The 17,960-nt window shown below is 34.9% G+C and overlaps 2 protein-coding genes, 1 non-coding gene and 1 pseudogene across 5 annotated transcripts in view; 3 read left to right on the top strand and 1 right to left on the bottom strand.

Moving 5' to 3' along the window:
* Positions 1–332: 332 nt before the first annotated feature.
* LOC111779259 (phospholipid-transporting ATPase 1-like) lies at positions 333–7,777 on the bottom strand. Its single transcript, XM_023659377.1, has 7 exons — positions 5,532–7,777; positions 5,135–5,441; positions 3,773–4,481; positions 3,565–3,688; positions 1,338–1,557; positions 794–1,252; positions 333–704 (listed from the first exon to the last, which is right to left on the bottom strand). Exons 1-7 carry the CDS (start codon positions 7,120–7,122, stop codon positions 482–484), a joined length of 3,633 nt encoding a protein of 1,210 aa, XP_023515145.1. The 5' UTR covers positions 7,123–7,777; the 3' UTR covers positions 333–481.
* Positions 1,849–1,920, top strand: LOC111782925 (annotated as a pseudogene).
* A 1,678-nt stretch (positions 7,778–9,455) lies between the features above and the next one.
* On the top strand, positions 9,456–9,536 carry TRNAL-AAG. Its single transcript has one exon. It is a non-coding gene; the product is annotated as a tRNA-Leu (tRNA).
* A 3,898-nt stretch (positions 9,537–13,434) lies between these two features.
* The window catches only part of LOC111779376 (transcription factor MYB33-like), a 4,834-nt gene continuing 308 nt past the window's right edge, over positions 13,435–17,960 (top strand). Inside the window, exons 1-4 of one of the 3 annotated variants that reach the window (XM_023659543.1) lie at positions 13,435–13,494; positions 14,756–15,139; positions 15,659–16,655; positions 17,646–17,960. The exon at positions 17,646–17,960 is cut by the window's right edge and continues 308 nt beyond it. In XM_023659543.1, coding sequence (XP_023515311.1) covers positions 14,783–15,139; positions 15,659–16,655; positions 17,646–17,953 — 1,662 coding nt within the window. In that variant the 5' untranslated portion in view covers positions 13,435–13,494; positions 14,756–14,782 and the 3' untranslated portion in view covers positions 17,954–17,960. The other 2 variants (XM_023659560.1, XM_023659551.1) reach the window with 2 other exon arrangements.

Genomic DNA, 17,960 nt, shown 5'->3' with positions numbered 1-17,960 from the left:
TAAATTTATAATTTTTGAAAAAAATTGAATATATTAAATTTTAATTTATCCAATTCCTATTTATTGGTAATTAAAAAAATATATACTCCAACTATTAAAAATAAAATTGTGAGTATTTAAAATATAATCTTTCAAAATATATATTAAAATTGAATGTTTAAAAACAAATAAATAAATATTTTAAATATTAAAATTTTACTTTTCTTTAAAAAAAAAATTAAATAAATGACTTAAATTCTCTGAACAATTGAATTATGTCAAAAAAAAAATGTTTCAACCGAACACACGGGAAATATATATTTTAAAAAATAAAAATAAATAAATAAAACACAATCCAGCAAGATAACAACTCAAAGAATAATAATTATTTACTCAATTATGAACAACAAAGATATATTAAATAAATAAAAAATTGAAAAAAATTAAATTACATTTCTACCCTTTGGATGGCAACAGCCTAAAGAATTGTGAACAACTTGTGTCATAGTTGTGAAGGATTGTTGAGGACTGGGATCATCTCTGTTTGTACAACTCCCATCTCTCTTATCCTTCCAAATTTATCAGCCTCTCTTGCTATTTGGATGTCACATGGACTATAATATTGATAAAGGTACTTTACGATGAACCGAGGAAGTAACGCTACAACGACGATCGACAACAAACATAGCCAAAAAGATGCTGTGCCCGCCACGTGATATATCGCCCTGCCATAGTTTCATAACGTGCTCACTATATTAGAATGGACGAAGTTATAGAATGAGAAGGCTTTACGAAGTAGGATTATATCACATACCAGTAACCGGGAAGCGACAATATCGAATCAAGAACAATGACGCAAATGATTGTTGCGAGAGTGGATCCCCAAATCACGGCATGGGTGATGGAATACCATCGAAACACGTCCATTGCCAAGTGTAAGTTGACGACGATGACCGTAGCGAGTAGCCAGAGATCTCCGAGGCCTGAAATGTCGACGGTGGTAGCCCAGAAGGAAAGGAGGGGGATGAAGAAAATAGCAATGCTTTGCCACACAGTGTCGACCATTGTTAACCAAAACAAGCCAGAGTTGTAGCTCTCTTGTCTATGGCCAGCCCCATAGAGTTGAGGGTAACTAAGAAGGGTCCTTCTTCCTAAGTCTTTGTCAAGAATTCCAACAACAATTGTGGGCAAACAAGTATAGATTATAGAGTAGAGTACACTGCTCCATTGGTTGATCGCGGTCGATAACGAGTAACCGGTGAAGAGTACGTACCTATGAAGAAACACATCATCATATCAGAAGTTTCCCAAGTTCTTGGATGTTTCTATTTCATATGATCTAGACAGACATTACTCACCAAAAGAGAACAAGCACAAATACTGCATTTCTGTAAAAGTTGTACAAGATCATGTAGCCCATGCGCTGGTAATTCCAATGTCCATGGACCAATAGAAGAGGAACCAAGAATCTAAATTGCCCCATGGCGAAATCCGACGCCATGACAGCTTGTCGACCCTCTAGACCGCTGATACCGACACCCACATCCGCCTTTTGGATCATCGACACGTCATTTGCGCCTACGAAGATTTGACAAACATAAAATCTATGACCAAACATCCATAGCAAAGAAGAATTTTGATATAGGTTCAGAAAGATGGGCTTTCAGAAATGAAAACTAGAAAGCAAAAGAAATTGAGTGTAACAGCCTAAACCTCCAGCAGATATTGTCCTCTTTGGATTTTTCGTTTCGGGCTTTCCCTCAAGATTTTTAAAACAAGTCAGTTAGGGAGAGGTTTCCATACTCTTATAAAAATGCTTCGTTTCCCTCAATCCACCCCCTTCGAGACTCAACGTCCTTGCTGATACTTGTTCCTCACAATCTGGGACATTCGATAAAATTGGAACAATACAGAGAAGGTTAGTATGGCCTCTGTGCAAGGCCGTGTACCAACGAGGACGCAGGTCCCTGAAGGGGGGTGGATTGTGAGATACCACGTCGGTTGGAGAGGGGAACGAAGCATTCTTTACAAGGGTGTGAAAACCTCTCCCTAGCTGACGCGTTTTAAGGAAAAACTAAAAACGGAAAGTCCAAATAAGATAATATCTGTTAGGCCAAGCCCGCTATTATATTGAGAATTACCATCACCAATGGCAAGTGTCATGTCAGAAGTCCTTCTCTTGACAAGAGCAACAATTCCAGCTTTCTGCAATGGAGCAACTCGACAGCATAACACCACCGAACAGTGACAAGATAGTTGGAAAAGCTGAAACACAAGCGAGTTAGCTAAAACGTTAGACAATCAAGAGTATATACAAGATGGAATTTGCAGGTTTGAAAGCATTTATACCTGTTCTTCAAGTCTACTGTCAAGAATATGAACAAGGCTGCTACCATCAATGATCAACGCAACCGAAGCCGTTATAGCTTCGGTACGTCCTTCGCTATCCAGTGTAACCCCCGACGCAGTAGCAAGCTTTTTCGACATAATTATTGCATCTTCTAAACTCCTTCGGCATGAATCAACCGAGTTGCTGTTAATGATAATTTGGGTCATCTTGTTTGTCAAGAGCTTGGAGGAGTAACCTATTGATATGGCTGTTTCTTGCTTATCCCCGGTCAAAACCCATACTTTAATGCCTGCCATTCTTAAAGCTTCTATAGCTTCTGGAACACCTTTTTGTAACTTATCTTCAATGCCAGAGGCCCCCAATATGGACAAATTGTTTTCTATGCTACTGGAAACCTTGCGAAGCTTGGCTGCTCTGCCGATCAGAGCAGTGCTTGCTTCCTCAAACATCAAGTGCCATTTATCAAAGTCAGAAGAACTGAGTTCTTTCATCCCAATAACCAGTGTTCTGAGACCCTTTGATGAGTATGAATGAAGATGAGCTTTAGTGGCTTGAATGATACTCGTGTTCGTATTTCCACCCATCACCTTGAACATGGAGTTATCAGCACCTTTTACAAATACTTTGAAGGACATGTCGGGACATCCCAATATCACCGACATCCGCTTCCTGTCGCTATCAAACTCGTGCATTCCCAAAACATTATATCTGCAAGCCAATATTAATTAGTTTTAGAAAGCAGGGTAGAGGATTATTGAAAGGAGTAGTCTCACGTTGGTTAATTAAGAGGAGGATCATGGGTTTATAAGTGAGCAACACTATCTCCATTAGTATGAGGCCTTTTGGGAAACCAAAAGTAAAGCCATGAGAGCTTATGCTCAAAGTGGACAATATCATACCATTGTGGAGGTTCGTGATTCCTAACATGGTATCAGAGTCATGCCTTTAACTTAGTCATGTCAATAGAATCTTCAAATGTTGAACAAAGAAGTTGTGAGCCGTGAAGGTGTAGTCAAAAGTGACTCGTTTGTTCAAGGGCTCTAGAGAAGGAGTCGAGTCTCGATTAAGAAGAGACTATTCGACAGCTTCATAGGCCTCAAGGGAGGCTCTATGGTGTACTTTGTTCGAGGANAAAACCTCTCCCTAGCTGACGCGTTTTAAGGAAAAACTAAAAACGGAAAGTCCAAATAAGATAATATCTGTTAGGCCAAGCCCGCTATTATATTGAGAATTACCATCACCAATGGCAAGTGTCATGTCAGAAGTCCTTCTCTTGACAAGAGCAACAATTCCAGCTTTCTGCAATGGAGCAACTCGACAGCATAACACCACCGAACAGTGACAAGATAGTTGGAAAAGCTGAAACACAAGCGAGTTAGCTAAAACGTTAGACAATCAAGAGTATATACAAGATGGAATTTGCAGGTTTGAAAGCATTTATACCTGTTCTTCAAGTCTACTGTCAAGAATATGAACAAGGCTGCTACCATCAATGATCAACGCAACCGAAGCCGTTATAGCTTCGGTACGTCCTTCGCTATCCAGTGTAACCCCCGACGCAGTAGCAAGCTTTTTCGACATAATTATTGCATCTTCTAAACTCCTTCGGCATGAATCAACCGAGTTGCTGTTAATGATAATTTGGGTCATCTTGTTTGTCAAGAGCTTGGAGGAGTAACCTATTGATATGGCTGTTTCTTGCTTATCCCCGGTCAAAACCCATACTTTAATGCCTGCCATTCTTAAAGCTTCTATAGCTTCTGGAACACCTTTTTGTAACTTATCTTCAATGCCAGAGGCCCCCAATATGGACAAATTGTTTTCTATGCTACTGGAAACCTTGCGAAGCTTGGCTGCTCTGCCGATCAGAGCAGTGCTTGCTTCCTCAAACATCAAGTGCCATTTATCAAAGTCAGAAGAACTGAGTTCTTTCATCCCAATAACCAGTGTTCTGAGACCCTTTGATGAGTATGAATGAAGATGAGCTTTAGTGGCTTGAATGATACTCGTGTTCGTATTTCCACCCATCACCTTGAACATGGAGTTATCAGCACCTTTTACAAATACTTTGAAGGACATGTCGGGACATCCCAATATCACCGACATCCGCTTCCTGTCGCTATCAAACTCGTGCATTCCCAAAACATTATATCTGCAAGCCAATATTAATTAGTTTTAGAAAGCAGGGTAGAGGATTATTGAAAGGAGTAGTCTCACGTTGGTTAATTAAGAGGAGGATCATGGGTTTATAAGTGAGCAACACTATCTCCATTAGTATGAGGCCTTTTGGGAAACCAAAAGTAAAGCCATGAGAGCTTATGCTCAAAGTGGACAATATCATACCATTGTGGAGGTTCGTGATTCCTAACATGGTATCAGAGTCATGCCTTTAACTTAGTCATGTCAATAGAATCTTCAAATGTTGAACAAAGAAGTTGTGAGCCGTGAAGGTGTAGTCAAAAGTGACTCGTTTGTTCAAGGGCTCTAGAGAAGGAGTCGAGTCTCGATTAAGAAGAGACTATTCGACAGCTTCATAGGCCTCAAGGGAGGCTCTATGGTGTACTTTGTTCGAGGAGAGGATTGTTGAGGATTGTCGGGAGAGGAGTCCCACATCGACTAATTAAGGAGTTGGTCGTGGGATTATAAGTAAGGAATACATCTTCATTGGTACGAGGCCTTTTGGGAAACCAAAAGCAAAGCCATGAGAGCTTAAGCAGACAATATCATACTATTGTGGAGATTCGTAATTCCTAACACGTTATGCAAAGAAATATTTTTCAATAACCAAGCTGAAGCATGATCTACCTTTCTTTTGTACCATGTATGTCGATAACTATATGACCAGAGGTTCGTTCGATCAGCATAAAACCGTATGCCGCAGCAGCATAAACCAACGCCTGTTCATCCGGGGACTCGCCTTGGTAGTCAACTAATTGCACTGAAGGATCAGAAGTTTCTGTAATAAGAGGAACAATGGTATTGCAAGCAGCTAATGCCAGGAAGAAATCATGAATATATCTTCCATTCTTGGTGTGCTTTCCACTTCTTGATAACTGTAGAAGCTCGGGGTCGGTTTTGACAGCCATTTTCGGTCTCAAAACCTTTCCATCCACTGTTACAAAAAATAGCAAAAGATAAGCTAAACCACACTTGGATAGGGGACCTTATTGAACAAATGAAAGGAAAAAAGAAATCTGCTTACCTCGAGCCGAGTATCCAATCTGTTCGTCGAGGGGGCCGGTACTTTCACCTGCATAATCGACCCCCGAAATGCTAGCACATCGAAACTCCATCTTATTCTCAGTCAGAGTACCCGTTTTGTCTGAAAAAACATACTTTATTTGTCCTAAATCCTCATTTATGTTCAAAGCTCGACACTGAAATCTAGAATTCGATGTTTCATCGTACATTTGAACGTCTCGAATCATGAAATAAGCCTGGCCAACACGAACAAGCTCCATCGAAATGTAAAGTGAAATAGGGATCATGATCTGAAACACAATGACTGACATGAGGAATACAAAAAAGGCCTCCAATCCCCATCCATAATAGTTATAGGTTTCAGGTGGATCTTTTGAGAAATCCTTATTCCTGAAATAAGGCAAAACATCCAAATCTTCCCTGTTTCTAAAGAACCAAACAGCAGCAAGAACACAAACAACTATACACAAAGCAATGAGAAAGAAAGAGAGCATAATAATCTCCACATTCATACGAGTCTCGAGTCGACTTCTTTTCGACGGAGCTCCAGAACTATTAAGCATGGCTTTGGTCTCACGGCCAGCATATACAGCAACGCCAACCGCCCAGCTCGTGTTCTTGAGCTCACAACCTCGAAGAACAATGTTTGGAGGTCCAAGTGAAAGTCGTTTCCCATCAATCTCCATATTAGCATGAAATCCATAGATATTCCTATTGGGTTTCTCACATTTAATCAACCCAACAATCTTCTCCTTGTCGGGCATTTTCGACATCGTCTCCTGTTTCGCATACCTCGTTTTCAAATTCGATTCGCCGTCCAAATTCAAGGTCTGCACATAAGCAACCCCTGTGGAATCACTAGTAGAAAGAAGCACCATATCACAAGGAATGGTACCATTTGCACCAATCTTAAGTATCTCACCAACTCTAATATCCTTCCATTTCTTATCATGAAACTGACCATCAACCAAAACTGAAGCTAATCTATTGTTCTCAATCTTATCAGAACGATGCCTTCTCCAATCCTCATATGCATCTTTAACAGCAGTAACAAGAAGCACAAAAGCTAAAGGCAAAATAGATACTGTTCGACCAAAAACGGCAAGCTGAGGAAGTTGATTAAGAACAGCAATGGCTAGGAAATATATATAAGCAATTCTATGAAACTGTTCAAACAGATTTCTCGGTAGAAAAGTTAGAATCGAATACTTGCCGGTGCGAATCGAATTTCTAGCGAATTCGAACTTCTCGTTCGTCTTCTCAGGATCATCGATGTAAATCAACCTCGCATCTTCGTCATTGATCTCCTTCTGTGATAAGCTCAGTGCTTCAGAATCGGCACCTCGAGAACCATGACGAACAGGCCTCGATCCAAAATCATCACTAGAACTCACTTCGCGAATTGAGGATTTCGATTGTAGCGACGATTGACTTCGCCGCGAGAAAGCGCGGTGACCTAGTTCAGTACTCGCTAAGTTCTCATTCATCGCGAAGAACAATCCAGGTTGGTTCGGATCCTGTTTTTGTAGATCGTGAGATGTAGTTTTGGGCGTTCTTGGAGATACAATCAAGAGCGGCCAATCCGACGCCATGATTTAACAATCAGCACAAACCTAATCATCAACGCATTCACGAAATCGCCAAACTAGCTACAAAAACACTAAACCAAGATAAAAAATCCAGTAGAAACTCAATCACTAACGCATTCACGAAATTCCCAGATTACAAAATCCCAATCAAATCACAAATTCAAAAATCCAGTAGAAACTCAACCACTAACTCGCACCGATACAAAACTCAGTCTATCGATTAACAGAGCATCACAGAGGAAACAACAGAGTGTATGTGAAGAACAATAAGAACAACAATAACAAATAGACCAAGTCTGCGGCCGGATGGGCAAATTTCTTAAGCGAAAATAGTAGTTGGAGAAGCGTGTAAGAGGGAGAGAACAAGAACAGAGAATGGTCAAAGCCATCGAAGTATTTTTTAGAGAAGAAAGTGTGAATCTAGAGAGAGAAAGAGAGTAGGAAGACGATCATTGCAAGAAACGGAGAAGAAGTCGTAATGGGTGGCGACAGCAAGAACAAATCCACCAAATCAAAAATTCAACCAAAAATTTTCAAAAAAAAAAAACAAAATATGGGTTTTTTCTTCAACATTTCTTAAGTTTTGAAATTATTTTCAACTAAATTGTCGCTGTTCTAAAAACACTGAATTTGTTTAAGCGGGAAAGAAATTTATATGAATAAATATGGGTGTTCCAGATTGATTGAAGTTCTTCAATCTACTGAATTTATCTATTTTTTTAAGTTTATAAAAATTAAAATTAATTAAATAATAATAACAATAATAATTTTTTTATAAAAAGTTATTTTCCAAATTTATAGATTAACTTGAAAGTATAAATATTAAAATTTAATAAAATTTAAAATATATGAGCTACAATATAGTTTTAAATATTGAAGCAATATTAGAAATATTAATATTTAAATTATATATATATTAACAAAATATTAATATCTTCTGTAAATAATTATTTTTATTATTTTTATTTTATTTTATTTAAATGTTTTGAGTTATGTTTTACTTCAACTGAGACCATTTTTATTAAACAAAATTCAAGTAAAAAAAACATAATTTCTAATAAATAATTTGTATACTAGACAATTGAACGTCGATAATTTTCAATTTTTATTTTTTAAAAAATTAAAATATTATTTTATTAAGTCAGTGCACGACCATACTTGTCCACCAGGTCATATTTCCAGGGGTTGTATTGTCTTTTGTATTAATGAATATCAAAATTATATGAATCAAATTGAAACAATTAAAATCGTATGATATAATACTGAGAATAAAAACCGAACCATAGGGACTAATTTGTAATTTTACATATTTAATATACGGTGAAAATTGCATCAATCATCCCTGAACTATAAATTTTGTTATAATCCCGTTCACTTTAGCTTATAATCGCACCAATTAATTTTTTATTTGATTAATTAACCCTAACTATTTTATTAAGCATTTCAATATAATTTACAAATTTTTAATATAATAAAATCATCTATGATGAACGGTTTGTTTATGCAATTTCCATATAATAATAATAAAAGAACGACAAGATATTATTTTGTTGTATTTTATTTTGATGTGAAGGCAACTTCTGTTGACCGTTGCAACAATATATATGAATTATGGAGGGTGACACGTGTCATGCCAATTATTATATTTTTTAATTTACCAATTATATAAAACATATTAAATAATAATAATTATTATTATTTTAGGTTCTTGGAATATAAATGAGGGTGGTAAACCTAATCTAATTAAATATAGAATTGAGACTAATAATTAAATCCAATTAATTAACAATTATATTTTGATATTATCACAATCTTTTTATATTAAAAAAAGAAAAAGACATATTAAAAATTAAAAATTTAATTAAACTTTTCGTAATTAAATTAAAAAAAATATTGAAAATTTAAGTTAGGATATTAAATTCAATATTTTCATACGATGTGCATGATTTTATATAATTATTATTTTATAATATCATCTAATTTATAAGACTTATAATCATTTTTTAAAATCTCGAATTTAAATATGATTATTTATTTGGATATAATTTTGGTTATATTTGGATGTGATTTTTGTTTTAATTTATTTCACTAAACATTTTTCATTTGCAAAACCATGTGTACTTTGAATATTTTCAAATTTGATGGAAAAAACAATATTTTATTTATCTTAACAAAAAAAAAAAAACATTATTTGTGAGTTTTAATGTGGGTGGAGTTATAAAAAAATTATTTAATTCAATAAATAAAAAAATTGTCCTCTTTTTTTGATAAATTAAAATTATTTTTTAAATATCATTTACTAAATAATTTAAATTTACGACTAGCTATTAACAAATGTTGAGATGGCCGAGTTGGTCTAAGGCGCCAGATTAAGGTTCTGGTCCGAAAGGGCGTGGGTTCAAATCCCACTCTCAACATTGTTTTTACATAATTTTTTTCATTATTTTACTATTTTCTTTTCTTATTTCATTATTTTTTACTATTTTTTTTTCATTATTTTACTATTTACTTTTTTTATTTCATTATTTTTTCGATTATTTCAGTATTCTTTTTTTCGTATTTTCCTTTTTTTTTCCTTATTTTTTACTTTTTTTTTCATTATTTTACTATTTACTTTTTTTATTTCATTATTTTTTCCATTATTTCAGTATTCTTTTTTCGTATTTTCCTTTTTTTTCCTTATTTTTTACTTTTTTTTTTCATTATTTTACTATTTACGTTTTTTATTTCATTATTTTTTCCATTATTTCAGTATTCTTTTTTCGTATTTTCTTTTTTTTTTTTCATTATTTTACTTTTTTTTTTTCTTATTTCATTATTTTACTATTTTCTTTTCAGCATCATAGTCAATGAACTTCATTTCTAACTCTTCTTACGAATCAATTAAACATTTTTCTCGAGAACTAAAGTCGTGAATAAGAAGAAGATGACAGTACGTAATAATTGACAATTAGTTGTATTTACGACAACAATAAAAACAAATCCCTAGATCATAACATGAGCGATGGAACCATTAAGCGACGTCCATTGCCAAGTTCAAGGGACGACAAATGACCGCAATGAGTAGCCAACAATCCCGAAGGCTCGAAACATCTATGATGTAGCAATATATGCTAAGGAGGGGCATGGAGAAGATAGTGAACTCACCGCCCAGCTAGTATTCTTGAGCTCACACCCACCAAGAACTATGCTCGAATGTCCAAAACATAGGCGTAATTTCTCCTTATGGGTCATTTTGGATACCGTTTCTCGTTTTGTAAAGTATGAACACGACACGACAAGAACGGATATAATAAGACAAGAACACGTTTGCTAAAACGTACATTTTTAACAAAATATATAATTTTTGTATAAGAAAAAAAAGTTGAGTGAATAAGTTTATATGCGTTTATATGCTTATAAAATGTTTACCGCTACCAAAAGTTATTATTTTTGCCGATGACCTGACCCATATTGAGTGCGTCATCGACACCCTCCACGAGTGTCCAAAAAAACTTAGGTTTAGTTTACCCAAATTTTTTCTTTGATCGTTCTGCTCAAATTAAATAGCAGCACGAGAAATACAGTAGATTTAGCCGACAAAAAAAGAAAAAACGAGCAGTGCTTTACATAAAAACACTTTTTTTAATTATCTCGAGCTGACTATTAAAATTCCGTGTCGGGATAGACTTCATGTGACATTATTTAGGGCAATCCCTATTCATGTGACATCACACCATCACAAAGAGAGCCATAAAAAATGGAAAAAGGGGAAGAGTATGGGCTTTCATTTATTCCATTTTTTCTTCACTATTCTATGAACCCTAATTTTCCCATTCTTTTTCTCTTTCATATTCTTGCTCTCCTAATTTTGGTATCAACTTCATTAAATTGAGTTTTTTTGTTCGATGTTTCTAGAAAACGTGAATAGCTCGACTTTTGTTGTGTGTGTAATTTCTTTACTTGTCGTTTTCTTTCTCCCTTTCCTTAAAAGGAGCGGAAAAGTTTTGATTGACGAACTCGGTAAGACATATATAGTTTGATTAGAACGATAAGATGCTTAAATCTCTGAGAGCCAAAACGAAATAATCGTATTCTTTTAGTTCAATCTTCGACCTTTATTCGGGATGTTCATACGACTTGACTCGAATAACCCAAACTATATAAAAGTTGAGTTGGGTTATATATTAAATTCGGGTTTGGTTGAATTTTGGGAAAATTGAAAAAATTCGGTTTCGTTCGTAGGTGGATCAACCCGACCAACTTGAAAATAGGGTTCACAACTCAACTCTACCCTACTCTTAGGATTGGTATGAATATACAAAATATTTGACATTTGTACAAGTAACAACCGATGTGGTATCTCATAATCCACTCTCCTTGAGAGCTCATCGTCCTTGCTCCCACACTGTCTGGTGTCTGGCTCTGATACCATTTGTAATAGCCCAATTGTCCGGTTTGGCTCATTACGTATTGTCGATAGCCACAACTAGTATTAGAGCCCAAGTTCATCGCTAGCCGATATTGTCCATTTTGACCCGTTACATATCTCCGTCAGCTTCACAGTTTTTAAAACACGTATGTTAATGAGTTTTCACACCTTTATAAGAAATGTTTCATTCTCCTCTCCAACTAAAAAAGAATCTCACAATACCAATGTTTGATGTGTTGTGACTTATGAACATATAATATTTAAACTTTATGGGATTTTTTTTTTATTTTTTTTTATTAATGTAACCTACCGGATAATTATAATTTTTAAAAATAATTAAAAAAAAAACAAAAAATGTGACGACACAACACAAAAACACACGAGCCGATATGAGTCGTAAATTCTGGTCACCAACCCAATAATCCAAAATTTTGAGTTTGTCCAAAATAAATTTAAATCTAACTCGTGAATAACTTTAGTTTTTACGATGATAATTAGTACCTAATTGATTAAGTATAGCTTGTGACGAGTTCGATCAGATATTTTAATTCTTACCGATAAATGGATGATGTTTTTAGATACAATTGAGAAGACATCATTTCATCTTTTTCCTTTCCCTCTTTGATTGTGCCTCATTTGGACATCAACAAAGTCAGGTCGATACTATGGAAACGTTCGGGTAGTTTTATTGACTGTGACAGTAGAATTTCTATTATCAGAATAGTACCTACTCTTTCCATTAAGTGTTCGATATACCTGATATATTATTTTAACTTAACTATCCTAGGTTATTATTAATGCTTCGTTTATGACAAACAGTGAATGAATGATGTATTATCGTATTCGACCCACTCCCTTTCGTTTGTTGTTATTGGATTGTATTGAGCTAGCCAAGGTCATACCACCAAATCAAATTCTAGACATCCTAAAATTATGTCGTTTAACAAAATGAATCGAGCCTTAAATGTTCGAGGTTGACCAATCAAATTCAAACTTTGCTGGTTTGCTCCTCTTGAACGAATTTGATATCTTCTGTCTTTTTTTTTTCTCTTATTTTTCGTCTTCTTGTTCGTGTTCTAACTCGTTTTATGATGATTTCTACTCGACATAAGGCCAAGGTCAATACCTTGTTATTGAATCGAGGAGATCATTTGCTCTCACACCTGGAGACTAATGAGTATAATTAAAAGTATAATTTATTTTGCTCTATACCAACTGTATAATTTATTTTTAAAAGTAAAAAACTAGTATAATTAAAAGATAGTATTAAAATTAATTAGTATAATTAGAAGATAAATACGATTTAGATTTAGGTAGATATTGAGTTGAGTTTATAATTTTTTTAATTAATTTTAGTACAATTATATATACCTATATTCATTAAAAATTCTTAAAATAAAATATTTAGTTTGAGCATATATATATATATATATATATATATATATATATATATATAAATGATTTACAAATCTTAATTCAATAATAAAAAATAAAAAATAATTATCTTCATATTAACCTTTTAGTTTTATTAAAATAAATATTTAAATATATGGTCGAAACAATAATCCAACACAATCCAATATTTTAATCCGGTTGAAAGTATTTATTAACATTGTTTTGTTCGAGAATAATATTATAATTCGATTCAATTAGAAAACTAGATTAACTCCGAGCGAATCATTATATAAATGTGGGAGGGTAAAACAGTACATTCACACACAAAAAAACAAAATAAGATATTATTTGTTATTTATAAATGATTTAAAAAAAAAAGTAATGAAAAAAAGGTTAATTTAAATATAAGTTAAGTTAATAATAATTACACAATTAATCTTATACGCTTCCAAAAATGGAAATATTATGTGAAAATTTTAATATATATATATATTGAAAAAGTATGAGAATTTTGATTTTGATTTTCAGTGAAGAAGAGAAGATTGAAGAAGGAGGGAGAGAATGGAAATGTATGCAACTTTCTCCTCCTTTCTCTCTTCCTAATTTTGCTCTTCGTTTGACATTTCAATTTCTCTCTCAGAAGCTTCAATTTGTCACTACTCCATTTTTTTTTGTTTCCCTTTCTCTCTCTATCACCGTATGGTTTTCTTTTGGATCTCTGGGATTCTCCCAGATGTGTTGCACTCCCTATGCTTGAATATTCTTCATCATATTTCACAAATTGTGGTCAGCATTTCTCGAGGGTTTATGAATTTTTGTTGTTGAATTTGTTGTTTTTTGTTTGGTTTTAGAGATGGATCTTTGAGAGGACTAGGGTTTATGATTGTGGATATGATTGTCTGTTTTTAGCACTTTTTGATTGTTTCTCTTCCTGATGATTTTGGTGAGATGGAGTTTGTGTGATTTTTTTTTTTTTCTTTTTACTTTTTTTGTAATTTTTTGTTTTTTCCCTTTTTGGATTGTGTCTCTGTTTCAGATCTTCCATTATCGATATTTTCTCTGCTGGTAGCTCAATTCGGCACCTCGAGTGAGCTATTGATTTCTCGTTCGATCATTTTTGTGTGCTTTTCATTAAGTCGGCGATTTAAAGCCTGTTTCTTTGAGAATTTGTTCTGTTGCGGGAGTTCGATTCAGGTATATCGATTCTCTGTTCTGTTCTTTCATGGAAATGGATTTTTATGGATTTAGGTTTTGAAATTTAGAGGTTTTAATCGCTTTAGATGTGCTAGGAAGGATCTGTATTTAGTAGGCTACGGTTTACTTTTTCAGTGTCGATTATGCTGAATTTGTTACTATAATTGCGGACTTGTTTCGTAGTTAATGAGTTAATTACTTGGGGTTTTGTTCTTGGAGTTATCGAACTTTAAGAATTTATGATGAGTGACTCTTCTAGGTTAGGGTAACAGATTGACTTCACTATCGATTAATTTCTTTGTTCATTTATTTCTTCCAGTAGGAGTAAGAGAATTTAATTGGCTTTTCTTCTTTTTATGGATCAGGGAAATCTGTATTTTTGTCAACATTTATGAAGACTTAATTATTATTCCAGTACTGATTAGTAAAAATGTTATGATTAAACACAAGTTCACCCTCCATTGCTTTGAATCTTCACGTATTTTTCTTGGTGATTGGTGCACTATCTCAGCCCCTTTCTCTTTTTCCACTTGGATTTGATCACAACACGATGACTTCTGTTTGTTTAAGTCTGTACTCTTTTTCTCTCTTTTTTAATTGTTCCTTGTTTCATCAATATTCCTAATTTGTTTGTAGGATCTTTATTTGATTGCAAACTAAGAGATGCGGCGAACAAAAAATGGAAGTGAAGACAACATACCTTCAAATGATGAGATATTATCACCGTTGGTAGATGAAGATAGCGGAGGGAATGTTAGCGGTGGCTGTCTTAAGAAAGGACCATGGACATCTAATGAAGATGAGATTTTGATAGAATATGTAAAAAAACATGGGGAGGGGAATTGGAATGCCGTTCAGAAGCATTCTGGACTTTCTCGTTGTGGGAAGAGCTGTCGCTTGCGATGGGCCAATCATCTCAGACCAAACTTGAAAAAAGGGGCGTTTACTGCAGAAGAAGAGCATACAATAATTCATCTGCACGCTAAAATGGGAAACAAATGGGCACGCATGGCAGCCCATGTATGTGCACGATCTCCTTTCCTTTTTATTTTATTTGTTTGATTATTTCCTACTGCTGGCTTGGATTTTCTTGCTTTTTACAGGAAAAATCGTGCTTTGAGAATTGAAATTTATATGGAATTCATTTCATTTGTAGATGATAATATTAGACAAAATCTTGTTTTCAACATACAAGATAAACTATTTAAGACTAGCGAATTGGAGTTTCAATGTGAAAAATTATAGTTACACATTGTTTTGTTCGCTCCGCTTTGTAGGTTCTTCAATGCAACTTATAATTTTCTCTATGGTTTCCAGCGCATGTTTTACATTTATGCCAGTTGCCTATTATCCATCAAGGGTTTATGTTTTTTCATCTGTGGTAGTTGCCTGTTATCCATCGAGGGCTATAACGCCTTTTCTGGCATTCAAATCTTCCATTCATTGCTGTAGATTTAATCATCTAGTGATATGCATTTCTAGTTTTGATCTTTAGAAATACTTGCATTTCCTTAAGGTATTTATTGTGTTTTTCCTTAGTTACCTGGACGCACAGACAATGAAATTAAGAATTACTGGAATACTCGAATTAAGAGGCGGCAGCGGGCTGGTCTACCTCTGTATCCCCCTGAAGTGAGTTTGCGCGCATGGCAGCATCGTCATAACCAAGACACAGGTGGTAGTAATATTGTAGGTAAAGATCATCATGATCTTCTTCAGGCTAATAGTTATGATGCAATACCGGATGTCAAATTTCAAGGCAAGCCTCATAATGCCTTATCTTATATGCCCCAGCTTCCAGAAATTTCAAGTTGTATGCTGAAAAGAGGTCTTGATTCTTCTCAATATGGTAATTTCATGCCATCTACAATGCATCGTCAAAAGCGTTACCGGGAATCAGCACCCTTATTCTCTGGTCCTGATGGTAGTGTTAAAACCCCTTTCCACCAGTTTGAGGATAATTCCTATGATCAAGTTGCTCAATCATATGGGTCACCTTTTCCTATTGATCCTAACGCTGCCACTAAGAATGCCATGTCTTTTGGCTCGTTTGAGGGTAGCCATTCCCTTACAAATGGCAATTCCTCTGCTTCTCAGCACTCGAAAGAGACAGAGAAGTTGGAGCTCCCTTCACTCCAATATCCAGAAACTGATTTATGCAGTTGGGAGACACCCATCCAACCGGCAATGTTTGAATCAGTTGATCCGTTTATTCAATCTCCACCAACTTTTATGTTGGGATCAGATTGCCTTTCACCACGCAACAGTGGCTTACTAGAAGCTTTAATATATGAATCTAAGACGATTGGTTGTCCAAAGAATCATCCATCTGATAAGAATTCAAATTCTTGCAGTATTACTCCAGGTGATGTAACTGATAGTTATAATATGACAGCGGGTAAGACAGAAATTGATGACTATACCGAGGCTGTTTCTCCATTTGGTCACTCTACCTCCACACTTTTCAGTGAGTGCACACCGATCAGTGCAACTGGAAGTTCATATGAAGATCCTGCTCTTACTGAGGCCTTTTCTGGTGAGTTTCCCGCTCGAAGCTAAATATATATATTTTTATAATGACTACTAATTCAAATCTTACCTCACTCGTTCAGGTGCATTTGGTCATTTAAATTACTTTACATACCTACCATACAATTCATGCACGGATTTGGATTTTAGTTTGGGATATGAGGTTTGGACCCTCATATTTATGTCGTAGGAAGTAACATTATCGAGTTTAAATAGGATCTCATTTCTTGATGACATATTAGGTTTTTGTTAACCCTATATTTTTTTCGGGTCTAAAACCCGAGTGAATTTAATGGTCTATTTTATTCGCAACAAAAAAAAATTGTGATATTCAATTTGGATGCTTGAGAAAAGATTCTGAACAGTTAGTTAATGATTCTTATATTGTTTGCATATTTACTTCACACGAAACCAAAAGTATCCCTTATGAAATCCTTCTCGTGTCTCGATAATCATGATCTACAGAAGTATTTTATACTCTTGTGGGCTAGGGTTAAGTTTGGATGTCCTTGTTTACTTTCATTTTTCTCAAGGAAAGATAGTTTCTTTTATAACATATATAATACCATTTGGTGTTTCTCTGTAGCTACTAATTTGATGGTAAGTTGCTAACATATAATTTAAGTGACCACAACTACGAAGTTTCACGGTGAACGGCGAGGTTCTAACTTAAATCTTGGGTCCCCAAAATTTTTGTTATATTGTTTTTCATGACCCATAGTTTATACATATTATGTTTTTATAATATATGGCCTTTTATATAATTGATATAGTGAGATTTATTTTATGTTAAAGTAATGTGTGTTGCATGTTGAATCTTTCCCTTCCAATTTTGTTGTTGGAGTGAAAACCAGTGACGATGAACTTCATCTAATGTTAAAGAAGTGTATAAAGGACTAGTAATGTCGAACTGAACTGAATCGGTTGGACGTGTATACCTATCACATGGGTTTCATTCCTAGTGTTACTATGCCTGACTTATGCAAGAACTCTGCAGGAAGTAATGTGAAATCAGAACCACTGGATCATGTGTGGACCCCTGATAGAGAAAAAGAAGCGAAAAACGGGGTCGAATTCACACGTCCAGATGCGTTGCTTGCTTCAGATTGGCAGGGCCAGAGTTCAGGAATTGAAAAGGAGACAACCAGTATGACTGATGCACTCACTTTGCTCCTAGGCGATGATTTGGCTGCTGACTACAAGCACTTACCATCTGGGATTTCGACGACGCATTCGGGTTGGGGTCTTGATTCCTGTTCATGGAATAACATGCCCCCAGTGTGTCAAATGTCTGATATTCCTTGATCTCTCA

The sequence above is a fragment of the Cucurbita pepo genome, chromosome LG01, assembly GCF_002806865.2.
Source record: "Cucurbita pepo subsp. pepo cultivar mu-cu-16 chromosome LG01, ASM280686v2, whole genome shotgun sequence".
Lineage (NCBI taxonomy): Eukaryota > Viridiplantae > Streptophyta > Magnoliopsida > Cucurbitales > Cucurbitaceae > Cucurbita > Cucurbita pepo.
The sequence above is the reverse complement of the archived record's forward strand: the minus strand, read 5'-3'. Positions and strand labels throughout refer to the sequence as shown.